At 44.0% G+C, this 25,047-nt stretch overlaps 1 protein-coding gene across 1 annotated transcript in view; it reads left to right on the top strand.

The window, feature by feature from the left end:
- The window catches only part of LOC106603171 (gamma-aminobutyric acid receptor subunit alpha-3), a 149,335-nt gene extending 124,685 nt beyond the window's left edge, over positions 1-24,650 (top strand). The window contains exons 7-10 of the mRNA XM_014196486.2: positions 7,415-7,558; positions 9,944-10,096; positions 17,052-17,257; positions 23,979-24,650. Coding sequence (XP_014051961.1) covers positions 7,415-7,558; positions 9,944-10,096; positions 17,052-17,257; positions 23,979-24,317 — 842 coding nt within the window. The 3' untranslated portion in view covers positions 24,318-24,650. The remainder of the gene's footprint in view (positions 1-7,414; positions 7,559-9,943; positions 10,097-17,051; positions 17,258-23,978) is intronic.
- The last annotated feature ends 397 nt before the right edge of the window (positions 24,651-25,047 follow it).

Raw genomic sequence — 25,047 nt, 5'->3', positions numbered from 1 at the left:
CATGAAAGCTGTACACCACCAGGGTACAAAGATTGTCTTAGGGTCATTTTTGACCTGGCAGTTATAAAATAATTTACACGCCACAAAAACACACACACACACACACACACAAACACACACACACACACACACACACACACACACACACACACACACACACACACACACACACACACACACACACACACACACACACACACACACACACACACACACAAAATGAGAAATTGAGATTATGTGTGCTACTGATTGAACTCAGACAAAACTAAAACTGTCTTGTGCATGTGCAGCATCTCCCCACCACGACCCCACCACGACCCCACACACACGACTCAAGTTCACAGAATAAAAACAATTTCTGACAAAATAAACAAAATGTCAGACATAATAAACATTTCTTGAAAGCATTGTGTACTAATGGGGAATGCAGTCAGAGGCTATAAAGGTGCTGCAGATGACAGTCCCCCCAGTTCTCTCTTTGCTGAAGCCATGAGTGCACGTTTCAGTGCCCAACAGGTTGTAGATTAGATTTTTTTCAGATGTCCAGGAGGAACAAGAGAACAATGATTTAGAAGAGGAGGTGGTATTTGAAGAAGAAGATGGGGAACAATACAACCCAGAGCACGATGCATCATCTTCAGATGAAGAAGAAATCCCCCAAGCTGAAAGAGAGACAACATCAAAATAACATGGTCCTTGTCACCATATGACAACCAGGGCAGGATGGCAGCACAAAATGTCATAAGGATGATCCCAGGGCCCACAAGACATGCAGTTGCCCATGCCCAGGACATTGCCTCAACTTTATACATGTACATCACACCAGCCAATGAAAAAATCATCCTGGAGATGACAAATTTGGATGATTTCCGTAAATATGGAGACAACTGGAAAAGGATGGATGAGATTGACCTGGGTGCCTACATAGGGCTGCTAATCTTAGCGGGTGTGTATAGGTCTCAAGGCGAGGCTACATGTAGTCTCTGTGATGCAGAGAGTAGAAGGGTGATTTTCCATGCCACGATGCCATTGAAAGTCTTTCACACTTTCTCAAGAATGCTATGATTTGATAACCGTGAGTCAAGACCTGCAAGACATGTGAGAGACAAACTGGCGGCCAGTTTGGGAGGTCTGGGAGAAGTGGGTGAGGCGTCTGCCATACCTCTGCAACCCTGGGCCTGAAGTAACAGTGGATGAGCAACTGGTTCCATTCAGAGGTACATTTTTATTTTCATATCTGTAATGTAAGTGATTTTCACTGTTAATTTTATTATGTATTGCTGTAATATCATTGATATTTGTGATTGTTTTCTGTGACACTGATACTAATTACTGATAGCAATCTCTTTTGTCAAATGGTCGTTGTCCTTTCCGGCAGTATATGCCCAGCAAGCCTGCAAAGTATGGCATCAAGATATGGGTGGCCTGTGACGCACAATCCAGCTACGCTTGGAAGATGCAAGTCTGCACAGGGAAGCCGACCAGTGGAGGCCTGGAGAAGAACCAGGGGATGCTGGTTGTGCTTGATGTGACAGATGGACTGAGGAGGCACAATGTCACGTGTGACAATTTCTTCACCTCTTATGAACTCAGCCAGCAGCTACTGAAGAGGAAGATCACCATGGTTGGCACAGTTAGACAGAACAAGCCTGATCTCCCCCTGCACTCCTCGCAACAAGGGGGAGAGAGGCCTTCTCATAAAAGTTTGCCTTCACCCCCACCACCACTCTAGTTTCTTACCTCCCAAAGAGGAACAAGAATGTGGTCCCCCTGAGCACACTGCACAAAACGGCTGAGATCAGTGATCATGAGGACAGGAAGCCAGCCATCATCCTGGATTACAACCACAACAAAGGAGGTGTGGACAACCTGGACAAGGTGATTGGAACTTACAGCTGCAGAAGGATGACCCCTGGCCCCTGGACATCTTCCATAACATCATTGATGTGTGCTCATACAATGCCTTTGTGATATGGAACGAGAAGATCAACCCTACAGTTGAAGTCGGAAGTTTACATACACCTTAGCCAAATACATTTAAACTCAGTTTTTCACAATTCCTGACATTTAATCCTAGTAAAAATTCCCTGTCTTAGGTCAGCTAGGATCACCACTTTATTTTAAGAATGTGAAATGTCAGAATAATAGTAGAGAGAATGATTTATTTCAGCTTTTATTTCTTTCATCACATTCCCAGTGGGTCAGAAGTTTACATACACTCAATTAGTATTTGGTAGCAAACCTTTAAATTGTTTAACTTGGGTCTTCCACAAGCTTCCCACAATAAGTTGGGTGAATTTTGGTGTAACTGAGTCAGGTTTGTAGGCCTCCTTGCTCGCACACGCCTTTTCAGTTCTGCCCACAATTTTTTTATGGGATTGAGGTCAGGGCTTTGTGATGGCCACTCCAATACCTTGACTTTGTTGTCCTTAAATAATTTTGCCACAACTTCGGAAGTATGCTTGGGGTCACTGTCCATTTGGAAGACCCATTTGCGACCAAGCTTTAACTTCCTGACTGATGTCTTGAGATGTTGCTTCAATATATCCACATCATTTTCCTCCTCATGATGCCATCTATTTTGTGTTAAGTGCTCCAGTCCCTCCTGCAGCAAAGCACCCCCACAACATGATGCTGCCACCCCCGTGCTTCACAGTTGGGATGGTGTTCTTCAGCTCGCAAGCCTGACCCTTTTCCTCCAACCATAACGATGGTCATTATGGCCAAACAGTTCTATTTTTATTTCATCAGAGCAAAATACATTTCTCCAAAAAGTATGATCTTTGTCACCATGTGCAGTTGAAAACCGTAGTCTGGCTTTTTTATGGCGGTTTTGGAGCAGTGGCTTCTTCCTTTATTTCATCAGAGCAAAATACATTTCTCCAAAAAGTATGATCTTTGTCACCATGAGCAGTGGCTTCTTCCTTTATTTCATCAGAGCAAAATACATTTCTCCAAAAAGTATGATCTTTGTCACCATGTGCAGTTGAAAACCGTAGTCTGGCTTTTTTATGGCGGTTTTGGAGCAGTGGCTTCTTCCTTGCGGCCTTTCAGGTTATGTCGATATAGGACTCTTTTTACTGTGGATATAGATACTTTTGTACCTGTTTCCTCCAGCATCTGCCCAAGGTCCTTTGCTGTTGTTCTGGGATTGATTTGCACTTTTCGCACCAAAGTAAGTTCATCTCTAGGAGACGGAATGCGTCTCCTTCCTGAGCGATATGACGGCTGCGTGGTCCCATGGTGTTTATACTTGCGTACAATTGTTTGTACAGATGTCTTTGCTGATATATTTAGATGTCAAGCAAAGAGGCACTGAGTTTGAAGGTAGGCCTTGAAATACATCCACAGGTTCACCTCCAATTGACTCAAATGATCTAACTTAGCCTATCAGAAGCTTCTAAAGCCATGACATAATTTTCTGGAATTTTCTAAACTGTTTAAAAGCACAGTCAATTTAGTAAATGTAAACTTCTGACCAACTGGAATTGTGAAATAATCTGTCTGTAAACAATTGTTGTAAAAATTACTTGTGTCATGCACATTGTAGATGTCCTAACCGACTTGCCAAAACTATAGTTTGTTAACAAGGAATTTGTGGAGTGGTTGAAAAATGAGTTTTAATGACTCCAGCTTAAGTGTATGTTAACTTCCAGCTTCAACTGTACCTGGATGCCTAATAAGCAGAACAAGAGGAGGGTGTTCCTGGAGCAGCTGGGAAAGGCACTTGTAACCCCACACATTCAAAGAAAGGAGCGCCTCCACTACACAGCAGCCTCTGCAGCGCTTGTGAAAGCTGTTCAGGGGCTGAATCTTGTCCTGATCCACCTGAGGCTGCAGCTGGGGCAGGCAAGAGGAGGAGATGCCAATTCTGCCCCCCAAAGTGTAAAACAAACAAATTCTTTGTGCTGCACATGTGAGAAATACATCTGCAAAGTCCATGCACACACACTTGCATACTGTCCTACATGTGCTAATTGGAGTTGATTTATGTTCTTCACGTTTTTGTTTTGTATCTATTATCTTATTTTATTCTTATTTATTGTTGTTGTTTATACACCTTATGGGTGGGGGCAATGGTTCAAAAAATGGAGAAGACTAGTATTTTGTAGTTTAATTCCTCATTGTACAGTATATACAAATATATCACTATGTTGCCAAAAAATGTCAAGACTGTCATTGTTTCCCTTCAGTAAAATGCATTCAAAACTACTTTCTGGACATTTCTGCTACTTTCTTAGGCTATACAAGTGCTAACTCTTGCAACAACAACAACAAAAATGTTTAAACCTATGCAGTATCTTCAGCAATAATAATAAATAGTAATAATAAACCTCTACTTTAGTAAAGAAAACAATTATGACAGGTGCATTGTAATAAAAACGAGTGGTGTCCACTGATTAAATGCAGTCTTTCTGCATTGTGAAGAGGGAAAACCCAGATATTCACCAAGTTTGTGATGAACGACAGGTTGTTTCTTCATGCAAAATAAATGTGGGTTTTAAAATTCAATTAAGCTGCTTTATTTTAGGTGTTTAGTGAAGGCATGTCATTTTTGACCCTTAGGACATGGGGAGTATATAGAATGTTAAGACTACACAAGGGTTAAAGCATCAGACACACTCAGTCCATATGTAGTTGTTGTGTCTGCATAGGGTTGTGTGTTTCTATATATGGAAAAATAAGTTGAAACATATTCGAAAGAGCAGGATGAAGATTTTATTTGGGGACAGCCCTAATACAAAAAAAATACAAGAAAAAAAGAATGTTTTTCTGTGTCCCCTCGCAGTCGCTGACTTTCTATGAGATGTTGTTTAATCCGTTTTTAGAAGGTAATTAAGCTGTTTGCTTGAGGAATTGGAGATTAAGGAGTTCCATGCGATCATGGCTCTCTATAATACTGAGCATTGCCTTGAATTTGTTTTGGACCTGGGGACCGTGAAGAGACCCCTGGTGGCATGTCTTGTGGGGTATGTATGGGTGTCTGAGGTGAATGTTATTTGATTATGCAGACAATCTGGAATTTTCATCACAGTAATTTTTCTCATAAAAAGTAGAAGAGAAGCAGTTAATCTCTTCAGATTAATCAGTCAATTTAAATTAATTAATTAGGCCCTGATCTATGGATTTCACATGACTGGGAATACAGATATGCATCTATTGGTCACAGATACCTTAAAAATAAGGTACAGAGGTGGATCAGAAAACCAGTCAGTATCTGGTGTGACCACCATTTGCCTCATGCAGCGCGACACATCTCCTTCACATAGAGTTGATCAGGCTGTTGATTGTGGCCTGTTGAATGTTGTCCCATTCCTCTTTAATGGCTGTGCGAAGTTTCTGGATATTGGCTGGAACTGGAACACGCTGTCATACACGTCGATCCAGAGCATCCCAAACATGCTCAATGGGTGACATGTCTGGTGAGTAAGCAGGCCATGGAAGAACTGTGACATTTTCAGCTTCCTGGAATTGTGTACAGATCCTTGTGACTTGGGGCTGTGCATTATCATGCTGAAACATGAGGTGATGGTGGCGTATTAATGGCATGACAATGGGCCTCAGGATCTCGTCATGGTATCTCTGCATTTAAATTGCCATCGATAAAATGTAATTGTGTTCGTTGTCCGTAGCTTTTGCTTGCCCATACCATAACCCCACCGCCACTGTGGGGCACTCTGTTCAAAACAATGACATCAGCAAACTGCTTGCCCACACGAGGCCATACACATGGTCCATGGTTGGACGTACTGCCAAATTCTCCAAAATGATGTTGGAGGCAGCTTATGGTACAGAAATAACCATTAAATTCTCTGGCAAAAGCTCTGGTGGACATTCCTGCAGTTGGCATGCCAATTGCACTCTCCCTCAAAAGTTGAGACATCTGTGGCATTGTGTTGTGTGACAAAAGTGTACATTTTAGAGTGGCCCTTTATTGTCCCCAGCACAAGGTGCACCTGTGTAATGATCATGCTTTTTAATTAGCTAATTGATATACCACACCTGTCAGGTGGATGGATTATCTTGGCAATGGAGAAATGCTCACTAACAGGGATGTAAACAAATTTGTGCACAACATTTTAGAGAAATAAGCTTTGCATGTGTATGGAACATTTCTGGGATCTTTTATTTTAGCTCATGAAACATGGGACCAACACTTTACATGTTGCATTTATATTTTTGTTCAGGGTACATACCTTTTATTCTCCCTCCCTTCGAGCTCTGAACCTTTCATATTTTCACATTCTGAACATCGGGTTTGTTTTGTCTGTCCTGATAAAAAAAAATGTATTGGCTGAAGATATATGATGCTATTATTCTGCATAAAGCGGATCTCAGAGCCAGACAGGTTGCCATGCAGATTTAACTACAACATTTACATGCAGTTTTACTCATTTCAATTTCTATCGTTTCCTGTCATGGCGCCCTCGTCATGTTGTTTTCTTTAGGATTGTATTGAGCGGCGATATTTAGGTATGCTGCATTATCCTTGCAACTGGTTATGGAGACTTGTATTCTTGACATGATGCAGCCATGAAATTCTACATGTACTGTGCATCCAGAGAGATATGAAAGATTGTAGTGAAAGAATGCAAAGCCTTGAATAACAATGGAAGTGTTTGACATAGTTGACCTTCTCTGCTGAGCGAAGCTGGGAGTCTGCCCACACCGAGTAGCTCCTTTACAAACAGACAGAGCCATAGAGGACACACACGATGACAGAATGATACCTTTCATTACCAATTACAATTGTAATAGATGAAGACACATACAAGTAGATGAATTAACTATTATAATTAATGGTCTCCCATGAGAATAAAACTATAACTTCTCTGTGGCTATCAAAATGTAATTAGCAAACCTCAGGCTGATGTGTGAATTATGTTCTTGGGCTCAGCTGGGGGTCTCTTCTACTGTAATGTGTGTGTGTGTGTGTGTGTTTCTTTAATGCTTTTTAAGCTCCTTTCCCTAAGTTTGACCTTGTGGTTTTTAAAGCCTATTTATGACATTATTCCTCATGCGGATGTACCTTGAGGTCAAGGTGCCAAATGTATAAACTAATCAAAACACTGCCTGCTTTTATTAAACTCTCATTGACATGCATTTATTCAGATCAATGCCCCCCCCCCTTTTATAACCTTTGTTTGTTGCCATCATCAGAATCAGCCAATGGTAGCACTGCTGAATTATGGAAAAGAGTGCTTAGTGTTATTCACTCATTGGAAACTGCCATTTAGTACTGTCATTCTTTGTCTCTGCCTCTACCTGTGTGTGTGTGTGTGTGTGTGTGTGTGTGTGTGTGTATATCTGTCTATCTGCACCCCCTTCCCCTCCCTACCCTCGCTCTTTCTCTCTCGCTCCCTCCCTCCCTCTTTTCTCTCTCTCTCTCTCTCTCTCTCTCTCTCTCTCTCAGATGCGTATACCAACAATGAGGTTGTCTATATCTGGACCAAAGGGGATGAGGAATCTGTAGTCGTAGCGAAGGATGGTTCAAGGCTAAACCAGTATGATCTACTAGGCCACGATATTGGAAAAGAATCCATGAGTTCCAGCACAGGTACCCTTACAACCGGTCTGCCACTTTCATAGTAACATGCAGTTCCAGCACAAGTTCTATTATGCCATATGATCAAGGCATTGACACTGAGACAACATCAGAACAAAGGTTATAACTAATGGAACATCTGCTTTGAATTTCTCAAGAAAGTCTCTCTTTTCAGCTCCTGGCGTGCATGACAATTTGGATGAATTAATTTCTCTCCCTTTTCCATTTTCCTTTGTACACCGTTGGCATATACTTACAGATTCCATTTGTGTCTTTTTGTTAAGTAATTTATCTGAGTTGCTGTGCAAGTGGCTGCCTCATCGATTGGTCTCTGCTAGTGTTATTGGGGTCAGTGAGGTCTCACCACTGAAAGGAAGACTTTCTGAGTTTGGGGGAAGGAGGTGCCCGCTGATCACTGAATGCAGTGGCTTTCTTATAGGCTGGTGGAGAGAGACTGACAAACTCTCCTGTTATCCAACACTTCGTCTGTGAACAAAATAAAAAAATTCAGGGTAGATGAAGAAAACTGATCTTTGTGGCGACTCCCATTTACATGGTATTTAATCTAAGAAGACACAGGCACCCTGATTTCAGATTGAACACACATTTCATCTGCACAGTTTTAGCAAGTATTTTAAATGGTAACCAAGAGCAAAAATGTTCAACTTTTTCAGCGGTAAGATAACAATTCCGCAGTAGTAGAAAGATAAGGAGCCTTGGAGCAGGAGGGAGAACTCCACTTTTCCTCTGATTGAGCTCTGGTCTGGAGTCCATTTGAATTGGCACTAAATTATAGGAAATTCTGTCAGCCAGCACAGTTGATCAGCCATTCATTTGATCTTAAATTCTGATTTCCATAGCAGCTGTGAAATCCCTTTATCTACAACACCCACAATTTTGACAGTTTTGTCTTTCTTCTCTTAGGGGAGTGTCAACCTGTTTTTACCAGGCACAGACTGCTATTCAAATCAGGGAAGTCATTTAAGTGGCCTGCTCTCTAAAAGGCAGGTCCCTGTGAGAGACAGATAATGACTAACCTCTACTTAGTCACTGTGATGCATTAGGTCCCTTTGTTTTACTACTGTCACTGTCTCAGTCTGGTTTCATGGCTGCAGTGATAGAGGCAGGCAGGGTGAGGAAGATAGGGACTGAGGAGGGTTGTACCCTGTACACAGCTCCGATAGAGTAGGTTATGTTGGAACAGTCCTTTGTGTACATTCACTGTGACACCACAGAGACGCCTCATACTGACTCACATTAGTGGCACATCACTGACTCACATTACTGACTCACATCACTGCCTTCAACCACTGAATGTGAGATCAATCTGAGACACCACAATGAATGTTGTACCACGGGGTTTTCTCAGTATTTGTGGTACATACTGGACATACAGGCTTCAGGGAATATCGGTTCTTTTAGCACTATTTAGTTTTCCTCTCTTCCCATGTCAATAAATATAGTGTCCATGTGTCACCTCTACTCTGCATGTACTGTAGGAGTGCATCTGTCATCCAGGAAAGGTTCTCAGCACATTGGTGGCTGCGGATCAAGGCAATGTTTTTAAAACACAGTAGTCGTGAGATGACATATTTAATAGCCTGTCATACTGTATCACATATTTCTCTTCCTTAGGAGCTGAACCCACACAGGTACAGTAGGTGTGCTACTCTCATCTCTATCACACACACACTAGCTCTTTATTACTGCTGCCGAGGGCAACAGATCTAATCCGGACCAACAGTGGTGGGAAAACCAATCTTTGTCTTTAACAACCTAGTCTTTGATTGGATGTTGCGTTTCAAGATCCCTCCCCCACATGGCCGTTGGTGCTGCGTGTAATGTTCGTTACTGTTTTCAAACCGGGTAGGAGACATTTTGCAGAGAGTTGTTACCTATGCTAGTTTGTAACGTTGCAGAAGATGGCAGAAAATCTGGAGGAAAACTGAATTCTGTTTTGCCAGAAGTGTGCTCTATATACAAAATCGGCATACATAGGTTCCTACCCCTATTTAGCTATTTTTCTACCATGGACTTCCCCAGGCTTCACGTTTAGGGAAGCCTGGTTTTTGATGAGGCGATTAACAACCAGACACTGTGGTACACAAGCGATCAGTTAACATCCACTCTCACAAACAGACACTCGGCTTCCCACACTCGGCTTCCCTTTGCTAGCATGCATGCCACTGTATTAAAATGTTCCCAGTGCTGTGCTAGCATGTATTCAACTGTATTTACTTTCATAAATATGGTTCTGAATATTTCAGCAGGGTGCTTGTGTTTATCTGGACTGAACATGAGCTGTATTAATAATTCATGTCCTCTGCATCTCTCTCTCTCTCTCTCTGTGTCTCTCCCTCTCTCTCTCTGTGTCTCCCTCTCTCTCTCCCCCCTCAGGAGAATATGTAGTGATGACAACGTATTTCCATTTGAAAAGGAAAATTGGCTATTTTGTGATTCAAACCTACCTCCCGTGCATCATGACTGTCATCCTGTCTCAGGTCTCCTTCTGGCTAAACAGAGAGTCGGTTCCCGCCCGCACTGTATTCGGTGAGTGTCTTCCCCTATCTCCTTAACCGTATTCGTTGAGTGACTTCCCCTATCTCCTTAACCGTATTCGTTGAGTGACTTCCCCTATCTCCTTAACCGTATTCGGTGAGTGTCTTCCCCTATCTCCTTAACCGTATTCGTTGAGTGACTTCCCCTATCTCCTTAACCGTATTCGTTGAGTGACTTCCCCTATCTCCTTAACCGTATTCGTTGAGTGACTTCCCCTATCTCCTTAACCGTATTCGTTGAGTGACTTCCCCTATCTCCTTAACCGTATTCGTTGAGTGACTTCCCCTATCTCCTTAACCGTATTCGTTGAGTGACTTCCCCTATCTCCTTAACCGTATTCGTTGAGTGACTTCCCCTATCTCCTTAACCGTATTCGTTGAGTGACTTCCCCTATCTCCTTAACCGTATTCGTTGAGTGACTTCCCCTACCTCCTTAACCCCGAAATGCACTTAACAAGTAACTGAACCATTCCGACAGTTTGGAGTGCTATTGTTTAAATTATGAAGCTACATCAAAACAAGTGTTCAGCAACGGCAGCTTCCGCATTTGTGGAGCTGCTTTCGTTCACATCATCAGCTGCAATCAGTAAATTGGAGTGCCAGGGGAGGGGTAGAAAAAGTTCATCTTTGAGAAGTTGTGGTTCACACAGCGAAGTGTAAAAAGCAGCTTGGTGCCCATGTTGGCTCTGTTGGGTCTTGGACAGTGATTCATTTGGGTTTAAAACTGTTCTTGGATCACAGGATTGACCTGTAATTAACTTGGCCACCGCAAAACCACCTAATTAATTAAAGATTAGCGCCAGCAAACTTGGAAAGGAATTAACTTGGAGAAAGTGAGGCTGTTCACCTCCAGGGACAGAGTGATACAAAGAAATGTTGCAGTTGCATCTCTCGCGTCGGGATATTGAACGTGCCTTGCAGAAAGTTTAAGCCAGCCAAGTTTTAAGACATTATTGCTTATTGAGCTCTTGCTGACTTTGGCAAGGTGTCTGGCTTTGTCAACACTTTTTGTAGGGCAGACGTATCAGGTGCAAAGCACAGCTGATCCTGCCAACATCGCTATGGAGACTTAGGAAGGGTGAGATCCTGCTTCCTCTGTGATGGAGCAGAATGAAACATGAGCTCTGCCAAATTGAGTTGGTAGACTAGAAAGAAATGGCAGCCTATTCACGCTTCGGGGAAATGATAGTAACAGACAAGTTGTGCTCAGCCCTCCAAAGCAATGTCGAGGTAAATAATGAAAACATTCAAACCTTCAGTTGGAGAAAACATTTCCCAATCTAGGCCTAAAACTTTCAAACGGTAACTGAAGCTCAAGAAACACCAAGAAAATGAAATATATTATGGTCTGCTGACACATCCGGTATTATTGTAGGCTTGTAGTATGACACTTTGACTTCAAATTATGCAGAAGATTTGGCAAAGACATTTTGTTTGTTGTTACAGCTAGCATATGCAACTTTAATGCACAGACCCACACGAACACGAGTCACTAACACACCTACAAATGTATGTGTGTAAATCATACAGCTTTGATATTTGACAGGTTTCACCACAGCTGATCTTGTGCATGACACCCGGCCACTAGCTCTTTATACTGTGACTAACAGATCTGGAAACATGAATAATTGGACAAATGGAGTCATTGAAAAACATTAATCTCACTACCTAGTGCCTCTCGTGTAAAGAGGTCAGCCAGCAGGTGTTTCTTCTAATCAGTTTACCCCACACTCCAAAATAAGAGCATGCGGCACATTGTTCCCCCTCCTCTCTCCTCGTTTATGGAGACCCACGGCTTCACCTCTCAGCCTGCCATGAGGACTGTGTCATGGCAACCCAAAGTGCCTCCCCCTGTTTGGCGGCTAATTAGTGTTTGAGAGCAGAGCAGGGCAGGGAATGCAGTGAAGCACAGTGGAGAAATACACTGGCTAGCCACTATGATTTGGTTTGATTTGCTTTGCATGTAAGGTGCAACAAAAAAAGAGGAGTTCACATACTTACAGCCATGTGAAAATGATCAGGTATATTTCTCTGGCACAGTCCCCTCGCCTCGGATTCTCCATTCTCGCAGTCCCATATTCCTCTCATGAAGGAGGGGCCTTCACCTCAGCTCTATGACTGACTTCCTTGTAAAACAAAGGCCTTTCATTCCCAAGAAAAGTCACAGTAAGAAGCTGTTAGTCTGTCAACCCTTTCAAGAACAACATATCATGTGTTTTCTAATGGAGGTTCAGTTGAAACAAGGCCAAGGACATTGAGAACCATTCAGCAAACAGCAAGCAGTATGTGTGTTTGTTGTCTACTCAAAATGAGCCAACTCTCACTTGTAATGGAAGTGCACAAAGGCACAAAATTGTTTAAAGGACAGGTGTGGAGTTAATGGAAGTGAGAATGGCCTCAGGGCACAGGACTGGTCCAGGTAAACAGGTGTCCTGCTGTTAGCTGGGAGGAGGTTTCAGATTGAGACTATCCTCCCTGACTGGACAGTCACTTTAACTGTTCTTCAAAACCAGCCCCTGATAACCTCCTGCTCTCTGAGCCATCCACAGGGCTTTAAAACGGTCTAAATGTTTTAGGAAAAACTGGTGACTTGTCTCGTATAAAGAGCAGCCAATTCTCCAACCTACATTTATGAGTATGAGCAGCTCCCGGGCACTGTTCGAAAGATGATATTTAATCAATAATTTGTTCCCTAGCGGGTGGCCTGGTTGGAGAATCTGACTGAAATGACCTGATATTTTTTGGGTGGAAAATCCGGTTTGTCATTTTCTCATTCACCCAAGTGTAATGTATAATTAATGGTTTGAGCGGACGTATTACACAGTGGACACAATACAATCTCCAGTGACAATGGACATTCGCCCATTGATCTTTTTTAATTGCCTGATCTTTTTTAATATGGGGAGATTGGATTTGCCAATTGTCAATATTTTCTACAACTTTAGCACTGACTAATATTAAATGATGCTATATTTTACTCATTGACGATGCACATTAAGTATAAGCAGTACAGGGCAGTCTCAATGCTACCGATTATAACAGTTTTTAAATGTAGTCACCTAAAAAACATAGTAATGGGGCTAGTTATATCTTCTGCATAAATCAACAGTAAGACCATAAGTTCACATTTCTTATTTAGGAGGTGGTCATATGAGTTGACCTCTTCAGCTGCACAATGTCCATTTTCTGAGCCTATATTTTCTTCTAACAGATGCGGCAAGTGGGAACAGCTGAAGTGGAATGATTGCTTATATCGGCTTTGATGGACACCCATTCTCTGCTCTCCTCTCATTTCGTTTTTTAAATTCCCTGAGACGTAGAATACAAAGGCCAGTAGGCACAATGACCTATAAAAGATTCACATTTCACCCAGCAATTGATTTATCCTCTAAAATCTTTTCCTGTATTGTAATTCAAATCTACATTGGGCCTGACACACAGTAAGTGTATTGCACAGCCACATTTGGAATGCTTCTGTGATATGTCTTCTAGCTGCTGGTCTAGATGGACAAATCAAATCAGTATCTTGGTCTCAGTGTTTCTGTTTCAACATTTTGATTGCCTGTGTAATGACATCCGTGGTGGCAGATGATTTTTCCCCAAAGCTTTTAAGTGTCAAACAATGCCAGGAAAGTTACATTAAATCTCATTGTGGATATGATGGCTGTGTCACACTGTCAGACATGATGGAGGTGGTCAATACAGCCTCCAACACAATGGATGTGGTCAATGGAGGAGGTCTGTCCAATTACTTAACGCCTACGGCCCCTGGTAGGCTTCTCTCCTACCCACCATCATGGGCATTGTGTGGTATTTGGCATCCCTTTCCAGCTGCAGGTCACAGTGTGCGCTCCTCACATTTCCATGAGGTGATCAGCCAGCAGGGTTTCCATATCAATTGCAGCACCACTCTGCCAGGCTGCTGCATCTGTTCCAAAGCAGCCCCTTCTCTCTCCCATCCACCCATGGCTCCTCTTCCCCCTATGAAGTGGTTGTTCCAAGTTCTGCAGACAGATGGCAGGGGACTGCCTAGCCGCCTGTACTGTATCAATACAGGGATTATTGTGTATCATCAGACAAGCTCAGCGGAGCTCTCCTGTGGGGCGACTCCAATCCGCGGCTCTGTGAGACTTAGGGAGCCGGTGTAGTAAGGGGCATGGACAGATGTTAGGCAGCTCTGGAGCCAGGGATGGAGAGGTTAGATTGTAGCTGCATCTCAAACACTAACTCTGCAATCTGAATTGGGAATAAAAACATTTTTACAATCAGGTTTTTATAATTTTTTGAAGGATATAGCTATGGAGAACTGTAAAAATGTTGCTACAGCCCTGAATTTAGCTGGCGTTATCAACAAAGCTCAGTGGGAGAAAGTTCAAGACTACTTTCTGGAGGACAATCCTACTTGTCTCCTAAGTGGGAAAACATGTTTAGCAACTTTCAAAGCATCATAACTTCCCCCCCAACTGCAGTCTATGATATACCAGTTTGAAACTCTGTGTCTGTACTTTTATAAAAACGTAAAAATACATATATACAGCTCTGGAAAAAATTGAGAGACCACTGCAAAATAATCCGTTTCTCTTGTTTTACTATTTATAGGTATGTGTTTGGGTAAAATTAACATTTGAGTTTTATTCTATAAACTACTGACAACATTTCTCCCAAATTCCAAATAAAAATATTGTCATTTAGAGCATTTATTTGCAGAAAATGACAACTGGTCAAAATAACAAAAAAGATGCAGTGTTGTCAGACCTCGAATAATGCAAAGATAATAATACATAAGTTCATATTAATAAAAAAAAAACACAATACTAATGTTTTAACTTAGGAAGAGTTCAGAAATCAATATTTGGTAGAATAACCCTGATTTTCAATCACAGCTTTCATGCATCTTGGCATTCTCTCCACCAGTCTTTCACATTGATGTTGTGTGACTTTATGCCACTCCTGGCGCAATAATTCAAGCAGCTCGGCCTTGTTTGATGGCTTGTGACCATCCATCTTCCTCTTGATCACATTCCAGAGGTTTTCAATGGGGTTCAGGTCTGGAGATTGGGCTGGCCATGACAGAGTCTTGATCTGGTGGTCCTCCGTCCACACCTTGATTGACCTGGCTGTGTGGCATGGAGTATTGTCCTGCTGGAAAAACTAATCCTCAGAGTTGGGGAACATTGTCAGAGCAGAAGGAAGCAAGTTTTCTTCCAGGACAACCTTGTACGTGGCTTGATTCATGCATCCTTCACAAAGACAAATCTGCCCGATTCCAGCCTTGCTGAAGCACCCCGAGATCATCAACGATCCTCCACCAAATTTCACAGTTGGTGCGAGACCTGGAGAGGCCTACAAGCCATTCTCTCAAGACCATCTTTCCTCCCTCCCCCATGCATTGCCCTGGCTTTTAAATATACACTATATATTCAAAAGTATGTGGACATCCCTTCAAATTAGTGGATTCAGCTATTTCAGCTACACCCGTTGCTGACAGGTGTATAAAATCGAGCACACAGACATGCAATCTCCATAGCTCAACATTGGTAGTAGAATGGCCTTACTGAAGAGCTCAGTGACTTTCAATGTGGCAGTGTCATAGGATGCCACCTTTCCAACAAGTCAGTTCGTTGTGTTATTATGAAGTGGAAACGTCTAGGAGCAACAACGGCTCAGCTGTGAAGTGGTAGGCCACACAAGCTCACAGAATGGGTCGGCCGAGTGCTGAAGCGCGCAGCTCGTAAAAATAGTCTGTCCTTGGTTGCAACACCCACTACCAAGTTCCAAACTGCCTCTGGAAGCAACATCAGCACAAGAACTGTTCATCTGGAATGGGTTTCCATGGCAGAGCAGCCGCACACAAGCCTAAGATCACCATGCACAATGCGAAGCTTCGGCTGGAGCGGTGTAAAGCTAGCCGTCATTGGACTCTGGAGCAGTGGAAACGTATTCTCTGGAGTGATTAATCACACTTCACCATCTGGCAGTCTGACGGACAAATATGGATTTGGCAGATGTCAGGAGAACGCTACCTGCCCGAATGCATATTGCTAACTGTAAAGTTTGGTGGAGGAGGAATAATGTTCTGGGTTGTTTTTCAAGGTTCGGGCTAGGCCCCTTAGTTCCAGTGAAGGGAAATCTTAACGCTACTGCATACAATGACATTCTAGATGATTCTGTGCTGCCAACTTTGTGGCAACAGTTTGGGGAAGGACATTTCCTGTTTCAGCATGACAATGCCCCCGTGCACAAAGTGAGTTCCATACAGAAATGGTTTGTCGAGATCGGTGTGGAAGAACTTGACTGGCCTGCACAGAGCCCTGACCTCAACCCCATCGAACACCTTTGGGATTAATTGGAACGCCGACTGTGAGCCAGGCCTAATTTCCCAACATCAGTGCCCGACCTCACTAATGCTCTTGTGGCTGAATGGAAGAATGTCCACACAGCAATGTTCCAACATCTGGTGGAAAGCTTTCCCAGAAGAGTAGAGGCTGTTATAGCAGCAAAGGGGGGACCAATTCCATATTAATGCCCATGATTTTGGAATGAGATGATCGACGAGCAGGTGCCCACATACTTTTGGTCATGTAGCGAATGTCAATTAGATATTTCTGTATTTAATTTTCAATAAATGTGCAGCATTTTATAATAACTTTGTCATTATGGGGTTTTGTGTGAGGTGGGTGAGAACTTTTTTGAATTCAGGCTGTAATACAACAAAATGTGGAATAAGTCACGGGGTATGAATACTTTCTGAAGTATGTCAGGACACCCTGTGACACCATGTACTGAATATTCAAGGATGATGCTTTTTCTTTCCATGACACACCGTTATGTTTACTGTTGTTCAGCCCAATTGTGTCTGTGTGTACTGTACGTGTGTGTGTACAAAGTATGTTTGTCAATTAATACACTCTCTCTTTCCCTTTGCTTCTCTTATTTTTGTACCCAGGGGTCACAACAGTGCTGACCATGACAACCCTGAGTATCAGTGCCAGGAACTCCCTGCCCAAGGTGGCCTATGCCACAGCTATGGACTGGTTCATGGCGGTATGCTATGCCTTTGTCTTCTCTGCCCTGATAGAGTTTGCCACAGTCAACTACTTCACCAAGCGCAGCTGGGCATGGGACGGCAAGAAGGAGGCCCAGGAGATGAGGGTGAGTTCTGTAGCTATGGTATACCTACAGTACATGGAGGTAGTTTCAGTACTTCAAAGGTTAAAACAGGATAATGTAACTGCTCACACATCCCGTAAAAGCCCTGCTCCCTCTTTGTGTGCTTTGTAGCTAATCACAACTGTCTCCATCCTCATTAATCTGCTAGATAGTGTATTTGTCTCCTCCTTGGCTCGCTTCTCGGGTTGCTCTCTCTCTCACTCTCTCCCTCTCTAGAGTGGAGTGGCGTTTTGCTCATTCTAGATTATATGCTCTCTATCTATCCTCTACTGATAACCTCCTGAAAAATGAGCGTATTCAGAGCTAATTGCTCAGAGATGCGGCAAGGGAAGCTGGTCAGAGCTCTCATATTGTATTGTAGTGGGAATGAGGAGAAACACTGACAGAAGGTCTTATCCCAGCCTGCTGGCAAAGGCAGCCCTGGGTAATCTGTAAAGAGACACTTTATTTATTCATTAACAACCCCACAGAGGAGGATCTCTGTCCTGGACACAACAGAGTGAGCAGCAGGGGTGGGGGAGGACAACTCCCAGAGCAGGTATCCTGAGCACAGAAAAAACATTGTATATCACACACATACAGGGCATTGAGAAAGTATTCAGACCCCTTCACTTTTTCAACATTATGTTACGTTACAGCCTTATTCTAAAATGGACAATACCCCATAATGACACAGTGAAAACAAGTTTTTAGAAATGTATGCACAAAAAAATTATATTTACATAAGTATTCAGACCTTTTGCTATGAGACTAAAAATTTTGTTCAGGTGCATCCTGTTTCCATTGATCATGCTTGAGATGTTTCTACGACTTGATTGGAGTCCACCTGTGGTAAATTGATTGGACATGATTTGGAAAGGCACACACCTGTCTATATAATGTCCCACAGTTGACAGTGCATGTCAGAGCAAAAACCAAGCCATGAGGTGGAAGGAATTGTTCGTAGAGTTCAGAATCAGGATTGTGTCGATGCACAGATCTGGGGAAGGGTCCCAAAAAATGTCTGCAGCATTGAAGGTCCCTAAGAACACAGTGGCCTCCATCATTCTTAAAAGGAAGAAGTTTGGAACCACCAAGACTTCCTAGAGCTTGCGGCCGGGTCAAACTGAGCAATTGGGGGAGAAGGGCCTTGTTCAGGGAGGTGACCAAGAACCCATTGGTCACTCTGACAGAGGTCCTCTGTGGAGATGGGAGAACCTTCCAGAAGAAAAACCATCTTTGCAGCACTCCACTAATCAGGCCTTTATGGTAGAGTGGCCAGAAGGAAGCCACTCCTCAGTAAAAGGCACATGACAGCCTGCTTGGAGTTTGCCAAAAGGTACCTAAAGGACTCTCAGACCATGAGAAACAAGATTCTCTGGTCTGATGAAACCAAGATTGAACTCTTTGGCCTGAATGCCAAGCATCACGTCTGGAGGAAACCTGACACCATCACTACAGTGAAGCATGGTGGTGGCAGCATCATGCTGTGGGGATGTTTTTCAGCGACAGGGACTGGGAGACTAGTCAGGATCGAGGAAAATATGAACGGAGCAAAGCACAGAGAGATCTTTAATGAAAACCTGCTCCAGAGCACTCAAGACCTCAGACTGTGGCGAAGGTTCACCTTCCAACAGGACAACAACCCTAAGTACACAGCCAAGACAACGCAGGAGTGGCTTTGGGACAAGTTTCTGAAATTCCTTGAGTGGCCCAGCCAGAGCCCGGACTTGAACCCGATCGAACATCTCTGGAGAGACCTGAAAATAGCTGTGCAGCGACGCTCCCCATCCAACCTGACATGAGAGAAACTCCCCAAATGCATGTGTGCCAAGCTTGTAGCGTCATACCCAAGAATACTCGAGGCTGTAATCACTGCCAAAGGTGCTTCAACAAAGTACTGAGTAACGGGTCTCAATACTTAGAATTGTTTTATACATTTGCAAAAAATTCTACAAACCTGTTTTTGCTTTGTCATTATGGGGTATTGTGTGTGGATTGACGAGAAGAAGAAAATAACTATTTAATCCATTTTAGAATAAGGCTGTAAGGTAACAAAATGTTGAAAAAGTCAAGGGGTCTGAATACTTTCCGAATGCACTGTACAAATTAAAACTGTGTGTATCATACATAGACACACTGTCTCTCATACACAGAGACACATACAGCACATAAACCCCAGTGTACCTCACACACACACAGAGACACTGAGAGAGACAGTGAGAGACAGTGTGAGATAGTGATAATTAAGGCATGGGGTTATATGAGGATCTCATTAAACATTGTGATTTTGACACTCAGGGTCCGCAAAAATGCCAGTAGGCATTTTGATGCTAGAAAAGTTAGGAATGTTTGGGTGCAATCAGGGGATGTGTTTCATGTGAACAGCTGTGAGGATATTAAAGGGATATTTCAGGATTTTGGCAATAAAGCCCTTTATCTACTTCCCATTTTTTTTGTCTCTGTGTACAGTTTCAAGGAAGTTGAGAACTAGCATAGCTCAATTGCTAACTGGCGTTAGTGCAATGACTGGAACTCTGGTAACTGCTAGCATGCTAGTAGATACCAAAGCCTTCCTGTCATTGCGCTAATGCTCGATAGTATTGGCTCCTGAAACTACCTCTAACTTTGTTCATACTGGATGCAGAGACATGAAAATGGTATCCATTTGTTCATCTGACTCTTGCCAAAATCCCAAAATAGCCCTTTGAAAGTAAATGGTGAACTCCTGGTAAGTTTTTAAAGTGGAATATCTGAGACTCGATTTACAAGTCTAAAGTCTACTATTTAATGTGCTTCTGTGTCAACCCAAGTCAATATTTGTAGAAATATCTCAGACTTTCAGTCACTGCAACAGATGTTTACAGTGTCACAAATCCATTTTATAATATGCTGAGTATGAAGGACTACCATCAGTTAAACACTCTTAAGTTCTTTGTAAGTTGACTGGATGATTGACACCATGGCGAATTGCTGACATGAAACCTTTCTGTAGTCACTGAGGGACAGATGGTTATGTGAATTACAATGCAGTAAGTGGAGGAAGATTTGTCTTTGTTGCTTTGTCTTAAAGGCAGCAGCAGCAGCAGGATGTCTGTCCTGTGTTCTCTGGGCTGTGCTGAGCAGGCAGTTTGTGGTGATGGATACGTGAGGGTAGGGGTCACTCGGGGAGCGATAGCACACCCATCACAGTCCCTCACTGATAAAAGCTTCAGGAGAGGTGCTGGATGAAACTCTGTATTCTTTATCCTCGTTTAAGAGCGTCACAGGGGAAGATGTGTGTATAAAGTGAGTGTAATCAAAAGGCCGTTCCTCGGAGAGAGGGAAAGGACTCTTGGCTGAGTGTCCTGTTGGGAGTAGCACTCTGTTCATCAGAGGCTGTGGCTGCAGCCTTCTCCTGATGGGGCCAGATGGTGACCCTATTGGCATGGGACCCTGAGGAGAGCCTCTGAGAGGCTGTGAGAGACTGTGTCTCAGTTGATGCTGGGAGTGAGGAGCCAGAGGAGGGTCGATGTTAGGTAATTTACCTCAGTGGCTGTGGAGCTCCTCTGACTCTCAACGTTGCCCTTTTTAGTCCGATGTGTCCTGTTAGACATGCCAGCCATGTGGGCCTGGTCGGCAGTAGCAGCAGCACCATTCATGCAACCTAATGAGGTTTCTCTCTCCTCTCTTCCACTCGCCACTGGAGACCCAGGGCGTGATAGTCAGGGGTACAGGCACAGACAAGTTAGTCAGCTTTCTGTGATTATTGACTGATAAGAACGGATTGAATTACAAAACATATATTGGGTTGGATTTCCATGACATGATAACATTTTAGGGCATTAGCGCAGGGGAGAAGCAGAGCTGACCTTGATTAGGGATTTGAAAGCATGTTTAATTCATGCTGGCTGACAGACAGTCTGTAACACACACTGCAGTCAGGTCTATGTGGGGACCAGCCACCTCTACAGCTGTCATCGTTCCCAGCAAGCCAGGCCACCTGCACGGACACACACAAATACACACACATATACATACACCTACAGTATACTGTACTCTCACACACGCACATGCAAACACGGACACACACAGATAGACACTTTTCCCCCAAACCATGTCCGTGCACACACGTCTACTCTTAACTCCAAAAACATTTGTCACACACTCACACACACACACTGGGACACACTTATAGCCCCAAGATGTGCTGTCACATCCAAGCACAAAGGCTGCACGTACAGACACGTACATGCACGTACAGACACGTACAGTACACACACAGAGCACAGAGACATGTATTGGTACTCTTAACCATAACCCATAAGGCACCTACTCTCCGAACACAGACCCAGTGAGACACTGTAAGACCCAACCGACTCTGTTACCCCTGCATACACTCACATCAAGACACTTTCAGCCTTGTACCCAAACACCCTCACACCCTCACATACACATACAAATGCACAGGCAATGTCTCCCAACACTCCCCACTCAGGGCCAAGGGGCACTCATATACACTCACACACACACACACACACACACACACACACGCAAACACACTAAGGAGTCTTCACGCCCCAAGCTAGCCGAAAGCATTAATATAATCACACAAAGTTAGTCTGCCCTCAAGCAATTTTGGTGTACTCTTGTGTATAGTGCCACACAATGTTTTGCAGAACATTACTTTCTAAACAAAGCCCCATGCTATGGCTGCCTCTGCCTGTATCTCAGACTACGTAACTCAAAATGATATTATGGAGTCCCTCGCCACTAAGCTGATTGGCAGGTGTGTACTAGCAGGGTCTTGTATGTCAGGGTGGTAGGCTGAGAGCAGACCTGATGCCGGGGATAAATGAGCTTAGGTAGCTGTGGTAAAGGTCATGAGACGCTTGTTAATAGTTATCCCTTACTCATGCTGATCTAAGCTGTGATATAAGGGGCCCGGGGTGTTGTTGGATCAGGAGGAATCAATACCCTGTGAAAGCCTCAGGGCGTCCAGGGGGCAGCAGTCGTCACCACTAAAAGACTCCCTCTCCACTGATATTGGCATGAGATAGAGCCAGAGTGCATGCCCAGCCCGGCAAACAGAGCCCTGGTCCAGCCCGGCAAACAGAGCCCTGGTCCAGCCCGGGCAAACAGAGCCCTGGTCCCCTGGTCCAGCCCGGGCAAACAGAGCCCTGGTCCAGCCCGGCTAACAGAGCCCTGGTCCCCTGGTCCAGCCCGGCAAACAGAGCCCTGGTCCAGCCCGGCAAACAGAGCCCTGGTCCAGCCCGGGCAAATAGAGCCCTGGTCCAGCCCGGGCAAATAGAGCCCTGGTCCAGCCCGGCAAACAGAGCCCTGGTCCAGCCCGGGCAAACAGAGCCCTGGTCCAGCCCGGGCAAACAGAGCCCTGGTCCAGCCCGCCAAATAGAGCCCTGGTCCAGCCCGGGAAAACAGAGCCCTGGTCCAGCCTGGGAAAACAGAGCCCTGGTCCAGCCCAGGCAGGATCACAGACAGACAGACAGACAGACAGACAGACAGACAGACAGACAGACAGACAGACAGACAGACAGACAGACAGACAGACAGACAGACAGACAGACAGACAGACAGACAGACAGACAGACAGACAGACAGACAGACAGACAGACAGACAGACAGACAGACAGACAGACAGACAGACAGCATACTCTTTCTCTGTTGAACATCATTAATGCTACTTTATTCTGGTTTGAAGACCCTCTGGTAGTCTGTTGTTGTTTTGGAACGGATGGAGCGCTATTGTTCATGTGCCACTTGTATCCTCTGTGCATTCTGTAGCCTCCATTCACCTTGTACATCTGAGGTGAAATGTAAACCATTACCCTCTGTGTTAGCCCCCCTGACTGGCCTGCTTGTCCAATTGGATCGGCCAGTTCTCCTTGATGCTGTGGTTTAAGACAAAAATACATCATAGAACCCTGGTTGTTATATCCCATTTACCCAATTAATACATGAATCAACACCTTGTTGATGCAAGCCTGGCCATACTAATGTAATACAGCATATGAATGTCTCAGCTGTAGGTGTATTTCTGACATATGAAAAAGTATCTAAGAATTTCCTGAGGTAGGATTTTGAGACCTAAAACTGTTCCCAACCCATCTGTTTTATATCCCCTTGGCTTCATTCCTAATCTATGGCCTATATACAGTACAGCCCCAGTCCTCAGAGGGTAGTTTGTCAGGCCTGTTTACAGGTGCATTGATTCATCCTGCTCTGCTCTTATCCTACCACTAATTCTCCAGTGCCAGCAGCCTAGACAAACCCTGCCCACTACTCTGCTCTGCCCCATTTCTTTCAGTGGTTCAGAAAATAACAAGCCTCTCTGAAATGAAACCATAATATTGCCCATAAACCTCTGACCTGTGTATGCCATGCCCTGGGGTGTTCCTGTTCTTACTGTGATGTATGCATATTTTGTCAGGGAGGCTCATGTGATTTGCCACTTATTGGAGCGTAGATGCGTAATGTTCTATGACCCTGGCCTTTTGTCTAGGCTGGTAGGGCTACAGCCCCAATCCCTACACTAGGGCCTTGAGTTCTTTCAGCTTAGCTCCCAATGGTGCAAAATAGGGATGTCATAATGCTCCCATCATGCATCTTGAGCATCATTGCACCCCCAGTCAAAACAGTCCCAGGTAATGTTGTCATTTTGAAAACAAGGCCTTTGTTAGGTTTGATGATCCAGCCCTGATTCTCTCAGTTTCTCTTCTCTTTACAGAGAAGAGAATCTGCCTCCCTTTCCAAAAAGGCCAATAACACATTCAACATTGTCGGAACTACCTACACCATCAACGTGGTAAAGGACCCAGGTTTAACCACCGTCTCCAGGAGTGCCACCACAGCTACACACCACCACCACCACAGCCACAAGGTCCCTAAAATGGACGACAATTACGTGGAAGCCATAAAGTCCTACAACCGCGTCAGCAGAGTGGACAAGATCTCACGCATCATCTTCCCTGTGCTGTTCTTCATCTTCAACCTGGTCTATTGGGCCACGTACATCAACAGCAAGCCGCGCGCCATCCCCTCCCCCAGGTCCACCACCCACAATTAGAGTCACCCCGACAAACTATTAGGCTGAGGTGGAAGGAATCCATGAGATCCACGACATATTATTGTATCATTGTTTTGGACTTCATTTTGATATTTGCAAGCCTCAATAGGTCGAAGACAAACATTCTCTTAGATTTGTATGTACATAGTCAATCTATAAATGCTAATTTGTTGTTTCCTGATTATTTGTTTGATAGAATAGCCGGATGGTGTTTTGGACATGCTTTCTCTTCACTCTGACATGATAAGGGGGAGCATGTGTTTGAATCCTTCATGTTAGCTCATTACAGAGGATCAGGTCCTGGTGCATCACACACACACACACACACACACACACACACACACACACACACACACACACACACACACACACACACACACACACACACACACACACACACACACACACACACACACACACACACACACACACACACACACACACACACACACACACACCATTCACTCTGAATTGCGTCAGAATGCAGCAAGGAGAGCCATTGGCTTATTGTCACTATGGTGGGCTCTTATAGCCAGGGGCAGCCTGTACAGTTCCATTGGAACATCATTAATAATCCTCAGTGTCTGCCCTTCTGCTAGCGCTGAATCTCAACAGACCCAACGCAATATCATCTGGAATTGCTTTTGTGTCCTATGGGCCTGCCTGTGCATTTTCCAGTCCAGTGACTTTTATTGTTTTAACAGGCTGAGTATGCTCAAAGAGAAAGAAG

This window comes from Salmo salar, chromosome ssa04 (assembly GCF_905237065.1).
Source record: "Salmo salar chromosome ssa04, Ssal_v3.1, whole genome shotgun sequence".
Classification (NCBI taxonomy): domain Eukaryota; kingdom Metazoa; phylum Chordata; class Actinopteri; order Salmoniformes; family Salmonidae; genus Salmo; species Salmo salar.
The sequence above is the reverse complement of the archived record's forward strand: the minus strand, read 5'-3'. Positions and strand labels throughout refer to the sequence as shown.